The sequence below is a fragment of the Passer montanus genome, unplaced genomic scaffold (assembly GCF_014805655.1).
Source record: "Passer montanus isolate IOZ18808 unplaced genomic scaffold, ASM1480565v1 scaffold40, whole genome shotgun sequence".
In the NCBI taxonomy this organism is placed as follows: domain Eukaryota; kingdom Metazoa; phylum Chordata; class Aves; order Passeriformes; family Passeridae; genus Passer; species Passer montanus.
The window spans coordinates 5,553,180-5,569,105 of record NW_024368819.1 but is presented as its reverse complement, the minus strand read 5'-3'; the positions used below and the strand labels follow the sequence as shown (position 1 = coordinate 5,569,105).

General features: G+C 37.6%; 1 protein-coding gene across 1 annotated transcript in view; it reads right to left on the bottom strand.

The window, feature by feature from the left end:
* The window catches only part of PRKN (parkin RBR E3 ubiquitin protein ligase), a 687,026-nt gene that overhangs the window by 16,156 nt on the left and 654,944 nt on the right, over nucleotides 1–15,926 (bottom strand). Inside the window, exon 10 of the mRNA XM_039718871.1 lies at nucleotides 106–192. Coding sequence (XP_039574805.1) covers nucleotides 106–192 — 87 coding nt within the window. The remainder of the gene's footprint in view (nucleotides 1–105; nucleotides 193–15,926) is intronic.

Here is a 15,926-nt window from a genome sequence, read left to right as displayed (position 1 = left end):
AGCATGAACACAATTGCTTTTACTTGGGATTATAATTAGGACCTGTTTGACAAATTTCACTCTGGCTGGACCAGGGATAACAACTGGGAGTTGTGAGATCCATACCTTCTGGGCCATGGCTCCTGGTGGGCTGAGGAGAGAGTTGCATTCCCCTTCATGGAATTCTTCTTTACATTCACGGCAGAACACGGTCTGGGAAACAAACCAAAGTATGCCAGTCATAAAAACACATTAGGGACATAGACAGCAGGTTACAATCATGAAGAGTCATGCAATAGATGATGCCTTGCCCTTCTCTTCCCATTAAATTCCCATAATCCTCCTAATTGTGCATCTTATTATACACTCTGATCATTAACACAACAATTTTGCTGTTATTATTACACATTTCATCAGTGAAGTAACGTAAATGCCATTATTAAAAAATGAGATTTTGCAACATGGTTCATTTAGGGACATAAAATCATACTAGATAGGTATGGGTGTGCCTTTCCTGCTGTGAAATCTATTTATAGAAGAAGGGTGATAGCTGAAAAGAGCTGTTCTACTGTATAGTATTTGCTAATGGAAATAGTCTATTCATAGTTCTGAATCAAATGCCTTCTCTGTAGAAAACTGGCTTTGCTAGGGGATGACCACTTTATAAAAGGCCATATGAAATACCATTTTCTAGGAAATTATATCCTTGCCATAGACCTTTATAGGATGGTTTAAAAAATCACAGAAAGAACACAATGATAGGATACTTAGTGCAGGGTTTAGGGATCTACCTCTAGACCTTTACTGCATTTTTAGCAGTTGTTCTGGTTTTATAATCCTTAAATAACATTTTTCTTTACATAAGGCTTTGTTGAAAGTAATGTCTTTTGCAGATAAGTGAAAGAATTCTCCCTAGCTCAGTCTGACTGCCTCTGCCACCTAAAGTGGTTCATATGTATCAGGTTTGATGCCTTTTGTAAACTCTAAAATGAAGATATCTGACTTGACATGTGTCAAATCTTTGACCCATCAATGCTGCATTAAATTCTGTGTCCTTGCAGGTAAGGGGAAAAGTCAATAATGTAGAATGGGTCTCTCTTATGCTGTTTTAAAGCTATGCTGTCTTGATGCAACTCCAGACTCTGAAAGATCTCTCAGCAGTAAGCCATTCTGACTGGCATTACAAGCAAGACTTATAAAACAGCCTTGATTTTTAGATACAGAGCTGCATTCACATATAATGAAAAAAGGATATCAAGAGGACATGACACTAGAACGTTTGTCTGCCAGTAATTCCAGCTTTTGTATTTTCATTTTGAAATCTTTCAAGCTGTATTTTCACTTTTCCAAGAGGCACTGAAAATCATATTTTATTGTCATGCTATGAAAAGAAGCATAGTGCAAGTCCGAAAGGATTTATCCTGTTGTTTAGAAAGGTAGGGAAATTTGGAGCAGTGGAATGGAGTGAGTGTTCTAATTTCCAGAGATATCAAACCTAATCACTTGTTTGCTATCGTGTCACTTCTCCCTCTATTTTGTCAATGACCTAAAATGTTTTGTTTTACTTCAACCAACACTGACTTGTTAATTCAGTCATGGTTGTTAGCAAACAGCTTCACAACAGAGGCACTTTTTTGTGGGATCTGTTGTATGGGAGGCTGCATGGTTGTAATAGAGCATCATGTAAATACAACAATGATTTGAAGGGCATTAGTGGTCAAAAGTTTCAGGTGTGTTAAGCTCTGCTCAAACACACAGTTTCCATCTGGATACCTAAGGTCTTAAAGAGTTGTTGTCCCTTACATTTAAGGTTATGCCTGGGTTTAATTGAATTTCCTACTGTGCATCCTACTCTCTTTTTCCTTTGTGACTTTATTTCCTTATGAGCACATCTGACTTGCTTTATCACTGCCTTATCACACAATGCCTACCTTGCTTCTCTTACTCCAATCTCTCTTTTCCCATGCAAGCACAATTTTAAACCTTTCATAAACATTGTAAAGGGAGACATAATGAAGAAAGAGAAGAAAAATAACCAGGGCATATATTTTGCAGAGACATTCTGGCTGCCTAGTTTATATGGCATTGGTGTTTATTACAATAATAAAATTCATAAGCTCCTGCAGTACTATTTAAGACGTGAAATGCATTTTCTCATTATAGAGGCCATATTTTATCCTTGCCTTTGAAATAAATGATCTTCAGTACCAGTGTTACCAATGTTTTCCCCACAGGCCTATTGGAAACATTCATGAGTGTGTAACTGGGCCTTTCACTAACAATTGTATATCCTGCAAGTAAATCTTGTGAGTGAGCCTGCCACATCCTTGTAATGAAACAAAGCCTGATTTTTTTGTGAGACAGGATACTCTTTTCACATCCTATTAGATAATGGATGAGATGTAGAATCAGTTCTGTGGCAAAGAAACACCCCGGAGGCTGATCAGTTTGTCAGAATAAATAGGCATCTCCCAACAGAAATGCATTAAGCACTCCCTTTTTATGGCAAAGCATGCATCATAAAGAAAAGGCATGTCACTTACAACAAAGAGCAGTTTGTGACAGTTGTTTTCATTTTTTACTTTCTGACATGAAAAAATATGATAAATTTTCAGTAACAAAATACAGTTGCAGTAAGGAACTGCAAAAATGCTGTAAGTTAATTTGTGTTTTATGGCTTCATTAATATTAATACAGTTACTTTGCCCTTGGAAAGGAAAGGATTTGATGTTCAGTCAGGATTTAATACTTTTGCATAAATTTAATATTAGTAAGTGTTTAAAATTACTATAAGTACTGTAATTACTAATAATAGTTACACTTTCTTTTCCTTCTTGTGCCAAAAAAAGACAGGCAGATTGCTGTGATAATATAAACAGCAGATAAACTTTCTATGTTTTTACGCATTTGGCACTTGCTGTTGTTACCCTTGAAAGATTCTTTGGTTGGAAAACAACCAACACAAAGAATAAATCCCAAAGGTTCAAACCTACCCCTGCATTAAAAAGAGGATTAGCAGGGAAATCCCCAAAGCACTTAAGGGATTTAGGCACTGGAAATTAATATAACCTGTGTGTGGGCTATTACAGGCTTTTGAATATCTGTAAAAATGTATGAGATAGACCTAAGCAGAAATCCTAAATCCAGTGACCTCAGAATAGGGGGTATTAAAAACCTCAACAGGGATTCAGATCCTGTTTTTAAAATCCTCCTATCGTGATGATTATTCAAACAAAAGGTAAAATCAGAACAAACTCCGGTCACTTCTATGGAATTCAAACACCACAGATGATGCCTGCAGTGATGCTGAACAAAAACTAAGATGATAAAATGAAGCTTCAGTCTCAGTTGCTCCTGAATGGCCCATTTATAGTGTTTTAAGTTTGGAAATGGGAGCAGAATATAGCTCCTTTTTTTTTCTTTTTTGGATGAAAAGAAAATGAGTTTGTCACTTGCATGCTATGCTGCTTGGTTTTTTAGAAGTAAGATTTTACCATTTCCTTTTTCATAACATTTCAAAGATTTGCTTTCCTTTGGATTAAGCACCACAGTTCTCACTCTCTCCCTTGCCTACTGCAAATGCCTTTTCTTTGCTCTCTGATAATATCTCCCTATAGTGCTTATAAATAATACTGTTAAAAATCATCTTTCTTCCAGCTTCAATAAAATACTCTCATTCCCTGCACAAAGCTTCAAGTTTGACCTCCCATCTTTTATTTTAAAGTTACTCCTCAACTCCAATATTCCTTTTCTTTTTCACCCTTACCTCCCTCCATGTGTCTACACAGAAGAGTGCAGGGAGGCAGTCGTAGCTGAGGTTTAATCTGCAGCACTGTAGGTGACTTCTAGGGACTTCTGTGCAAGTAAAAACTCAAGCACATACCCAGATTTCTTACCAGCCTTCTGCAATCCATTTTGAAATCTGAACTGTCATTTCTTCCCTCCTATAGTTATCACTCTTGGCTGTGTGTACTGAAGACAGACCATGTTTTGGCAGTGGTGTTTCTTACAAAGCAAACATTCACATCCAGATTAAAGACATCAGGTGAGGAAAGATGCATTCATACCTCCAGTACAGTGTTTCACTGGGTCTTCAAAATCACATTTAAAATTTGTATCTTGTATTTAATGTCTATTTTGACTTTTCCTAATTTCAGCTTCCAGCCACTCTTCCTGGTTTGTATGTCTCTGCTAAAATAGACTTTCAGTATCCCATACTTTCATCCTGTGAAGGTGCCTAGGTACTGTAATTAAGATACTTCTGAAGCTTGTTTAACCTAAACAGAGAAACTCCTGAGCTTCTCACTGGCTAAACCATTCATCCCCCACTCTCCCCCAGCCCCAAATCATACTCACTGCACTTTTCTGAGGATTGTCTTGTTTTTGTCACTAGTTATATTTGACTAATCTGTATCATTGCTGTGCTGCATCAGCAAAGTTTTTTTTATATACTTCTGAATCACTGCTGGGTATTGAATCATGACAAATTTGATGACAGTCCCTGTCAAATGCTGCTACCAATACCCTGCTTTGCATAGATTCTTCACAGAAAACACTGCTTTCTGTGCTCTGCCAGTTCCTAAATCCTCGTGACCCAAGCACGATGAGGCATCCATACTGCATCACCTGGCAGGGGTGAGACAATGCTGCTGCTCAGACCCCAACCACATCAGTTGCAACCCAGCCCACAGAAAGCTCTTATTGATATAATATGGTGATGAATTCCTTATCAGAATATTCTCTAGTCTGAAGTCTTACAAAAAGACTTGAAAAAAATGGTTTTTGTTCAATTACTTTTTCTTATCAAACCTATAATTTCATCATGGAATGAAATCAGTTTCTTCTGTTACAACCTGCTGTCACTGAGAATATATTGACTAGTAAAATCTTTAAAAAATCACTTCTTCTATCTTTTCTCTTTTCATCATCCCACATTCAATGGTGGTTGTCTGGACCCTCCACTACTGATAAGAACTGTGAAAATTAAAATCTACTGAATGCAGGCAGGATCAACATCTTCATCAGTACTGGGGTAAAACTAGTATGCAAGCAATGCAAAGATTGTTAAAACCATAACTATATGAACAAAGAAAACCAACACAGATCTCCTTTCATTTTTTCTCCTTTTCATTTAAAATACAGTGCTTACAATTTTTACCTTCTTTCTCAGGAAAAAAAAATACATCAAGAAATCAACTTTCAACGCATCTTTCTTCTAAAATCAAGCTTGAAACCAAACCAAAAGAGTGCTACATTATAATTCATGCTAAGGCTGAAATAAACCATGGCTGACAAGTGTTAATTCTATTATTTATTGAGCTGCCAGAAAATGCACTTTAAGTGCTCTTGTAATGTGAGAAGGCTATAGTATAGTCTAAAGAGAATCCCAGAGAAGCCATGCATAATCTAAGACACATATGGAACTAAATAGACATTTTTATGTCTTCAAAACCAATTTGGTTATGTACTACACATCAAAGCAAAATAAGCATTCTAAAATACTTGCACAGCTTTGATCACCACAGCATCAGAACATCTTGGAATTGTAAGAAAACCTCCTTCATTGCATGCAAGTGAAGCAACAGAGGACTGCTATTACTGTTTTAGTGACTGAAGCCTGATTTGTAAAAAACCTGGGCCACAGATCCCTAAAATCTGAGGATATTAATTCAGTTGATATGTGTATCTAAATGCCACTGAGGATCCACACTAAAGGTACTTGTCCAAGATCATATAGCAGCATGTAAAGAAGAAGCTTTCCAGTTTTTAGACATTGGACTTCCCCAAAAGCCATCTCAGATCATTCCTCTAAAGGTTCTGGTTTCATAAGGTCAAAACTTTGCCTAACAGAGGTAATCAGTGAAGTATTTCCATGCTTTCCTCCCCTCTCTTTTGTAAATGAAAATATAATGGAGGAGTGTAACTATGTAGTCACCAATCACACAGAATATCCTGAGTTCCAACCATCAAATAATTATATGGTATAGAAAAAATGTATAGCTCTTTGCTCTTTATCAGATTTACAGGATTTTTTTTAACCAGACTTTTTATACATGAAGAGTGTTTTATTAAATAGTAGTACGTGCTACACTGGATAGGTAAAAAATTAATTATCTTCACTGGACAACATCAACATCTGGTTAAAAAACTTCCTTGAAAATGTAAAATATTATAGGGCACCAAGTTTCAATCCTAAATGAGCTTTTTTAGTCAAACTATAGGCTGCTGACTAGAGCAAACACTTATATTGAAAATATGAGCATGCCTCATGGGAAATCAAAGCAACAAGGAATTGACAAATAGAATGACCCAAGTCGTGTCTCTGTAATGTTTCTATTTAGAAAAATATGGTTTCCAAATGCACTTTCCAAAGTACAATTGGTGTTATAGTGATTGAGAAGTACATACAGAATTTTTTTTTCTTCTAGAAAAGCCTGCAAACCCCAGATTTCACAGAGTATGATTTTACCATGCCACACAACTTTCAAGTAAGACAGCACTTGGATCTTGGTGAGAGTTCAGACCTCCATATACACAGACTGAGTATTGTCACTCTGAAACGATGAACTTTGTTATTTATTTCCACCCAAAGTCAATTAAAAACACCCCTCACCCTCTGTGAAGGTCACAGTCCTTGTCATGCTGCTGCTGTGAGCCAGACATCTTAGATATTGGATTGACTTTGCCTCTGGCACTTTGTTATATCCAGAACCAAGTGTGAGACCATCATCCACACACCGTCTTTTGATATTTCTTGTCCTTACAGCAGGAAACTTTAAAAGCAGAGTATTTACCATCTGGAGAAGCTATGTTTACTCAGAATTTGTGGCTTGCCAATTGCCAGTTACAGAAAAACCTGCAAATACTACAATGAAGATGAATGCCACAGTACAAAAAGCATTCATTTCTAATGACACCAGTTTTATCAGATATGAGGCAATTGCAAAGCATAGTAGTACTTGCAGAGCAATTTTGGTCTTTTTCCTTATAATAAAGTACACACATTTACTATGCATATTTCAGCTAAAATCAAACTTTTGTGAGAAGCATGACAATCTGTCAAAACATGGTTTCAAAAATACAGCTGCATTCTCTGAGCAGCTTTTGCAATCTAAGGGCAATTTGCCATCAATACTATAAGAGGCAATTTTCTATAAACATAAAAAGCTTTAAGCATAGGACTGCATCAAGATTTCAATGTTTTTCCTTTTGAATCTGAAAGTAAAAGTCTCTTTTCTGACTCCTGCAAAACAACCCGTGGGCTCATTTCCTAAGATCTAGATGATGGCATTTACATCTGAAGTCTCTTCAGTGAGTGCTGGCGAGTTTGTGCTTACAGCCAAACATACTGTCCTGGAGCTTGCCTTACATCAGGCAGCATTAACCTAAAAGGTGGGCTGGTTAAACTGGCAGCATAAGCTCAAAAAACCTGTCCCAGACCTCCCCAAGCCTGATTTGCTGATTTATGTAGATTGGCAATGTTATTTCTGCTTCCCAGCCCCCTTCTTTGTTTCTTTGTAGTCTAAGTGCTGCAAGGGATAGGAGAGAAGAAAAAAGCAGGGTCAGATCCAGGTACTTCTCTCAGAGGTGACTTCAGGCCTCTGTGGGAGAAGAGAAAATGCTCTTTCCAGATTTGTCTACCCATACCTACACACAAGGGTATTACACAATCTTGTTCTTAGCATGTTGGCTAAGAGACTTAGCCCGCCCCAGAAAATAAGAAGGAAAAGCTTATAGGGCAGTGTAAGTAACAAGATTATGTGGTACACTGAAAGTGTGAAAAACTGTTGGTTGTGCTATGATGTGCACCTAAGAGAGTCACATCTTGTTATCACTGAACAAACTACCTGATAGCTGACTACCCAAGCAGACATGAGTTCAAACACTGCACAATTTTCAAAGCAGACCATGCCTTTGGTTGTGAAACAAGAATAGATGCCCCAAGCAGAGGTGCACAGCTTTAACAGAACACAGAATAATATTGTGCCCTGAAGCACTAGGAAGGGATGCCCAGTTAGGTGCCAACCAAACTACCTCTGGAAAAGGAAATCAAACAAGCTTAAACCGAGTAGGCAGCTGCCTACAGCAGCAGGCTGCTAAACCCTGCAAGGCATTCGTGTCCCTGTTACTTACCTGTGCCAGAGCTGTGGACAGCAAGCAGAGAGAGCAAGGCTTCTAGCTTGTCATGCTACAGGGACTCTGACATGACCTTAGATGTTAAACATTGCTACTTTGAGGAGCTCTTCCTAGCCCCAGAAACAGCTGCTGCCACGGAGTCTGACTCCTCCTTCAGGACCAGCTGTCACATCCTCCTCTGCTCTTAATTCCTTTGTACCCACTTCTCCTCTCTGCATTCTCATTTCTGTGCAGCAGTAGCCTAAACTCTTTCTTTCTTCAGGTGGAAAAAGTGAGTTTTACTTTCAGGTTGCACTGCTGAGAAGCTTTGGGGTAGCCCTGCTGGAAGTCTCATGGCCACACCAGTAATCTGTAGCTACTGCAGCTGTATTTGGGACCTGGATTACGCTCTCGATGTGGTGCTGTACCCTGGGTGGAGGTTTCAGCACTGCCTGGGGATGCAGAACTGCAGAGATCCCTTACTTCCCTCTGCAGTACAGACATGACAAAGGAATTTAATTAAGTATTAGGTTCTTGCTGGCCCCACTGGAGAGAAAAAACAATTGTGTATTGACTTAAATCTGTTTCCATTTAAATAACTTTAGTAAGTAGTACAGACACCTAATCACATATATCTAGTGTATAATGTTTAGCAATTTCATGCCTGGATGACTAATAAAATGCAAAGTGGATGCAGGTTAATGTAAGATTTCTACAAATGATTTCCATAATAAATTACAAAGCATTTATATGAGGAAACATTGAAAAACCCCAGTATCACTGCCACATTATAATTTAATGGAATGTCTTATAAAGCAGATGCAAGGGATAAGGAGATTACTAATTTATGAATAAGAGGGACAATTTTAAAGTTGTTGGAGATGTAAAATGAAAAATGTAAAATGGGGATTGTTAAAAGACTTTTTGTAATCTAGTGCCTATAATTCCCTATTTATTCCCTATTTTATATCATAAAAGAATTCAGCATTCCACTTAAAACTGATTAAAAGGAAAAATAAAAGTAAAGTAGGAACAAAACCCTAGTTATGCAATATATGTAGGAACATATTAAAACACAAACGAATTGCCTCTCTCACTTATGATGGTAGAAATCCTCTGTCACTTAGTGGAACAATATAGTATTTACCCCAGATCAGATAAAGTCAGAGCATGAGTGACATTGTAAAGAAAATAATGCTAGAGTGTATGTTGTCATCACTCAAATGGATACGAAGAAGTAGTGAAATTTTACATGGAAGAAAGTATTTTTAGGAACTGGGATGCAAAGAGGGAAAATGACAGTTTTCTTCAGATGCCTTCAGAAAGGGTGAGGCAATGCATTTTATAACAAGTATAACAGAGTGACTACTTTTTTCCTGCAGAACATGCAACACTACAACCGTGATATAAAAACTTGATTTTTTTTTCCAACAAAGTGGCTGAACACTACATTAAAATATCACTTCTCCCAGATTTGAAAAAGATGTTTTGTTGCTGAATGCATATATCAGTTCATAAGGAATGTCATGAGGAATGAATTTTACTGCCTGTGGCTTTAGGTTCTGCTTTAGTAACTTTAGAGTTCTATTAATATGCCCTTAAAAAGTACAACAAACCTATTTCCATATGATAATACTGCTGCTCTGCATGCATGCCTTGGGCATTTGAGCATCTAGCTGCACATTTCTATGTGCAAACAGACCTGGAAATCTGACGGGTTCATTATTGTGGTTCTTGAAATTAACTACTGAACATGCAGGCTGGGAAACTGATGAGAGCTGGGCAATTACCCAGTGCTTAATTCACACTGAATTGCAATAGAAATCAGGACACTCCTTCCCTTGAATGTTTTATAAAATATCCCCAGCAGAATGAAGGCATCCCACATACAACCTTCTATTCTGTGCCATTCGGACTGTGTTCTTGTAACAACGTGCAAGATGTACATTTTGTTCATCTCCCGGTTGCTGGAATTCATCTACATTAAAAAAAGCCCACGCAGCAATATTGAAAACTTCCCGAAGATGGCAGCAGTGACACAGGAATCGACACAAGCTGGCTTGCCTAAGCTTTTACAGTTGAAAAAGATTCTTAAAAAATCATAGTCAACAGCTATGATCTAGTCCAGGGTTACTAACAGCTGATACACGCAAAACCAGTCCTGACAAGACAGTCACATAAAGAAGAAATGGTATTCAAATGCACTGAAACACATAAAAAGGAGCAAGGGGTGCTCCTTGTTTCAAGGGCATTGCATCTTCCCTTGAATCTGGTAACAGCTGAAGCCCTGTAAAGAGAACACCCTTCTGAATATGACCATTGAGCAAATAAAATAGCATAAATAATGTATCTGGGATAACTGTGGTGCTGTTTTAAGTGTTTTATTGGGTTCATGCTATCTCCTATTTGTAGCACTTGCTTTTTAGAACTGTAAACACACATCTAGTTTATGTACTAGGGAGAGCATAAAATAACGAACAGATTTGTGTGTCTATGTGTTCTCAGGAAATGCCTAGCTTCTGCACAGGGATCCAGTGAGTGTGCCTTCCCTCTTAGTGACCAGACTAAGGGTATTAAGATTTCTCTGAGAGAAATTCTATTTGTTTGTTTGTTTTTGAGGGGGGTGGGGAAATAATTACCTCAAGTCTTTATTCTACTTCTAATTTATGTTTGTCTTAGGAATAAGTGAATCTTTTAAAATTAGGTTATAATCTACAATCATCAAATCCAATCCATGTGCTCACCGAAGACCAGCGCCACTCAGTTCAACAGCTGCTTCTTTCAAATTCTGAACGTGAATAGTACTTTACTGGAAATACTAAAAAACCCACAAAAGCAAACCAACCAACCAACAAAAACCCAAAACCAAACAAAAACCAAGAAGAATAACAAAACCTCAACCAACCAACCAAAAAAAACCCTAAAAACACCCAAACAAAAAAAAAAACCCTTGAAAGGATTCTAATTGGAAGTGTCTCTAAGTCTGAACATCGACACTGAAAAACACTGAGAAACTTTGGACAAATTTCAAAGACAGATGAAGACTTGGTTTTAAGCCTCAGTCTAAATCAGCTGTAGACAGACCTTGGAACTCCACCAGCTCCAAGCTCTGAAGGATGGATTTAGATCAAGGATCTAAAATTCCAATTAATCTGCATGTATTTTTTAAAACCGTCATATTTGTTTCTTCTGAATGGAGGATCATCTTTGTGAAATGTTCTATAAACACTGCTGGGGAAAGCATTGGAATAATGATGAAAATACCATGCTTCATCTTTCAAAAAACTAAAGCAGATGTTTCCTGAAAAAAAAGGTCCGATCAAAAAACAATGATAGCTGGAGTGGTTTATGCCAGGAATACCCTGTCACAATGCAGAGCTCCCATTAAGGATACCTCAATTTCTGTACCTTCTTTTTGGTGCAAAGCCTAACCGTTTGGTTTCAAGTTCTTTTCTTTTGAAACAAGAAAGTTTTTTTCAAACTTACAGAATCTGTGCTAATTGTATCCACAATGTATATACCAAGTCAATAATGTGACTTCTTGTCTGACCTTTTAAACTAATCCTTTTCTGTTTGTTGATCCTAGACATTACTGTAATTACACAAACTACCAAAAAATAATCCCTGAAATGTGAGCTCTGAACATTGCCAGGTTTACAAGAAATACAGTTTGGTGCTTGTCTCAGCACCATTTTGAAGAACCACACAATAAACATTTTGTTGCAAAAGAAACTCCATTCAGATTCTGAATGCATATATATGTGTATAAAACCCACAAATATTGTCCTGGATCTGCTTATACTGACAGGTAGCGAGATCCCTGACTACAAAAAATATGCGCCAAAAATATTCCAGCTTTATCAAGATAATTTTACCACTCAACAATTTCCTTACTTTTCTTTGGATTTCTGACATCTACAAATCACCCAAGAAGCACTACATTTCTATTGTTGCCTGGGAAGCAACACACAAGGCACAAGCAATCTAGAAGGTTTCTGGAGAGCATTGATGACAATGCCTTGACACAAGGATGGAGGAGCCAGGAAGCGACTGTGGTCTGCTGCACTTCCATCAAGGAAGAACTAGGTGAAGACTGGAGGCAGCCTAGGCTGCAGCAACCCTGAACTGATGGAATCTTGAGAGGAAGGGACAAGGCAGAAAAGCAGGACCATAAATCTGGACTCACGAGGACCTACTTTGGCCTATTTAGGGCCAAAGAGTGCCACAGTAGCCAGCCCTGGAGAAAACAAGGGCCATGGACAGCAGATGATGTTCAAGGATCATCTCCTCCAGCTCAGCAGTGGTCCATCCTTACCATCAGAAAGTCAACTAAAAATAGTAGAAGACTCTCCTGATAAATAAGAAGCTGCTGAAAAAATTCAGACATGAAAATGAAGCATGTAAGAGGTTGGAGCAAGTATCCAGAAGGACTATAAAGACACTATTCAAATATGGGCTTAGGAAAGCCAAAACCCACCTGGGACTCGAATCTGGTAAGGGACATGAAAGGCATCAAGGATTTCTGCAAGTACATCAGCAACAAAAGCAAGACCAAGGAATGTGTGGACCTGGTGATGAATTGGGCACAGAATTTGGTGAGAAAGTACATGGGAAAAGCCAGTCCAGTCCTAGGACCCACAAGTAGCATATTTCACTGCTACTAAACATACAATATGCAATTACACTCTGGATGGCACAACAAAAAACATTAAACCAAAGTGCTGATCTTCACCCTTTCATCAGCACAGTCAGAAAAGCAGATGCAATCCTTAAATGCAAGGAAGCATGTATCTGCACATGCATAGTACAGAAGGATGACTCCAACCTGGAACTTCTGAATAACATGGACCTTTGTATAAAAACAGTTCATGATTGACTAAAAAAATATGCATGAAACAGTCTTGATTCAAAAGATCCACTTAAAGAAGACAAATCTAACATAATACATTTTAATACCAGCTGGAATGAAACAAATTGCCTGAAATCTAGGAAAGCATGAACCAGGCCCTCCAAGTACCTTTAGGACATCCCTGTGCCTACCAACAGGTCTTGTTCTCAGAACTCTGAACTAGTATTTTTTTTAGTTTCTGGAATTAATAACTGTAATGCAAATTATTTAGGTCTTTAGAATAAGCACGCATGGCTGAAGAAATCCTCATTAATGCAGTGCTTCTAAGAAATCAATGTCATAGGGCTTATTGTTTGTTTTTAATAAGAAAGGGAGTTCAATAATTCATCTTATGTGATAATTAGATTGTGGTCTGATGATTTGATTATATGTGAAATTTCTTGCTATCATGGCCAGTTCTTGGCCTTATGCAAATAGGCATGACTCCATTTTCTCCAGTGGAGCTACATTAATTTACAGCTGCTCAGGATCAGAGCCTACCTGCCTGTTTCTGACACCAAGGATATGAATTCATATGGCTGTATGGCATCAAGATTCACTAATCAAGCACAGCACATACCTAAATAGTTCTCATTTGAGATATTCTGTTGCAGTAATGCACTTCCTCCTGGGCTCCCCCCGCCTCACTACTCTTCTTGTTCTTTCCATCTAAAGTAATTTTTTCTTCCATTTCTCTAGTTACATTTACATTTTGACTCTCTTGATTGCATTCCTGAGACAAAATTCAAGCTATTCACTATCTTTTATATTTTTCCCCCATGCCTTTAAAAACCTTTTGTCTTAAAGCTATTGAAATTGCTCTTTTTTTTTTTTTTTTTTTTTTTTTTTTTTTTTTTTTTTTTTTTTTTTTTGCTTGCTCCCTCTCTCCCAGTACATTCATTTTCCTTTTGTTAATACCTGGAAGCATGACTCTTCTCACATTGCTTCTGAAGATAGAAAGAACCTCATAATTGCTTCTAGAACTCCATAAAAGCAATAATACAACTATAACAATGCTAACAATACCACTGTACCAACAACAAAGAACAATACTACTGTCAAACACAAGGTGTATCATCCCTTCCTCTCATCCCCTGCCCTGCTCTCAAAAAACTTTGAAGTAGTCACACCTGGAAGCCTTCCAGCCATGAAGGCATATGACTCTGGTGGATTCATCTGAAAGGAACAGAAAGGTGTGTTTGGAGACACTCACCCTTTCTACCTCCCGAGGTACATCCGTCAGGCATTCTATGCAAATGAGCCAATGGTAATTAGGGTAGCATGAGCCAAATTCTGTATTCAGGACCCACACAGAAAGCAGATAATTAATCAAGGGGGGAAAAAAGGAAGATTTTTTTTCATATTATTCAGATATAACTGATCCTGAGGAAATTATTAATGTGTGTCTAATCCCACTACTTAAGCATACACGTGGTTCTATTCTGCTGCTAATCATGGTATTTTGGGGTTTTTTTGGGGGGGTTTATTTTTGCACAAATCAAAGGAAAAAGTAACATATCTCTGGGTCTCTCATAAATAAAAATGTATCATTATCCTTGAAATAATTATAATCTGGGTGGAAAATGTTGCAATTTTTTTACCTTTTCCCCCTCAAAATTCAAATTACGTTGCTATTGGGAGTTTAATGCAAAGACAGGAGAAAATAGCCACAATTAGTGTATGACTGCACTGTATTTTTGTTCTTTGGCTTCAAAGATAATCTACCAGCTCACACAGAAAACAAATAAAAGTTACTTTTGCAAACTGTTTTAAAAGCACTCAACAATAATGACCCCAAGCCACTACAGCTCTCAGTCATCTTACTGCTGTATTGGGGGGATATTACTGTTGCTTGTTGATAAATAAGGATCAATAAGAAAACTTTGCTTGGAGTCTTCTGATGTCTTAGCTTTGTGTAATACATTTACTTCAGCTGTGTGCCACAATCTCTTTCTGATTTCAATCTCATTTTTGGATGCATAGGAGGTTGGAATTTTTCTATAAGCAGCAAATCAAAAAGAGGCAAAGCATGCCTGCTTGTACTCAAGTGGCAAAATCACATTTGTCAAATAGAGATGGGCTTTAATTTGCTCCTATAAGTTGTGATATCTGTTGTTTTCCCACTGGAGAATCAAGTGTGCATCATTTTTCTCAGTTGCTTTATGAGAAAATTGTAGTTCATGAAAAGCTGGGAGGTATTAACAGAAAAAGGATGCTATTTGACTTACAGTTCAAGTTATCTCTATTTTCCATTAACAGAGAGTGCTATGCTTTTAAATTAGAAATGGTCCAAAGCTACAAAATTCAAGGTTTGTATCAACATTTTGTTCAGTCTCATATTTGAGGAACAAGTTGGAAACTAATCCCACACTTAGGTTCAGCTCATTTTATACAGCCTCTGTTTGTGGACTCTAGCTCTTGAGGAGCCAGTGTCCACTTTCAGGAATTTGTTAAATGCTCATCACTTGTTAAGATAAGATTAAAAAGTCAGAATTAACAACTATTTGGTCTAGCCTGTCCACCATCCTGAATGCTTGAACCTGTCTGCCCAGTACACACCTACACACACACCCTCCAGCAGAATTACATGGCAGCACCTGTTATTGAAGAGACACATACAAGGGGAAACAACTTTACAAGATGCAAACCCATTTTTTTCTGTATTTATAGGATGTATATACCACCAAAACTATTAATATGAGAATAGATTAAAAAAGAGTAATTTTAAGTCAAGGAATAATGCACACATTTGCTATTTTTTGAAAAGCCTTCCTCTAAAGAAAAGGAATTTAGCTGATTTTTGACAGATGCCACTGCTGCTGTGGGATCCAATAAGATGTTTTGTCTTGCATAATGAGTGCTAAAGATATATGCACATGGCATTACACAAGGAATTAAGATGTATAATTGCATAATGGCTGCTAGGGATGCATACACATGGCAT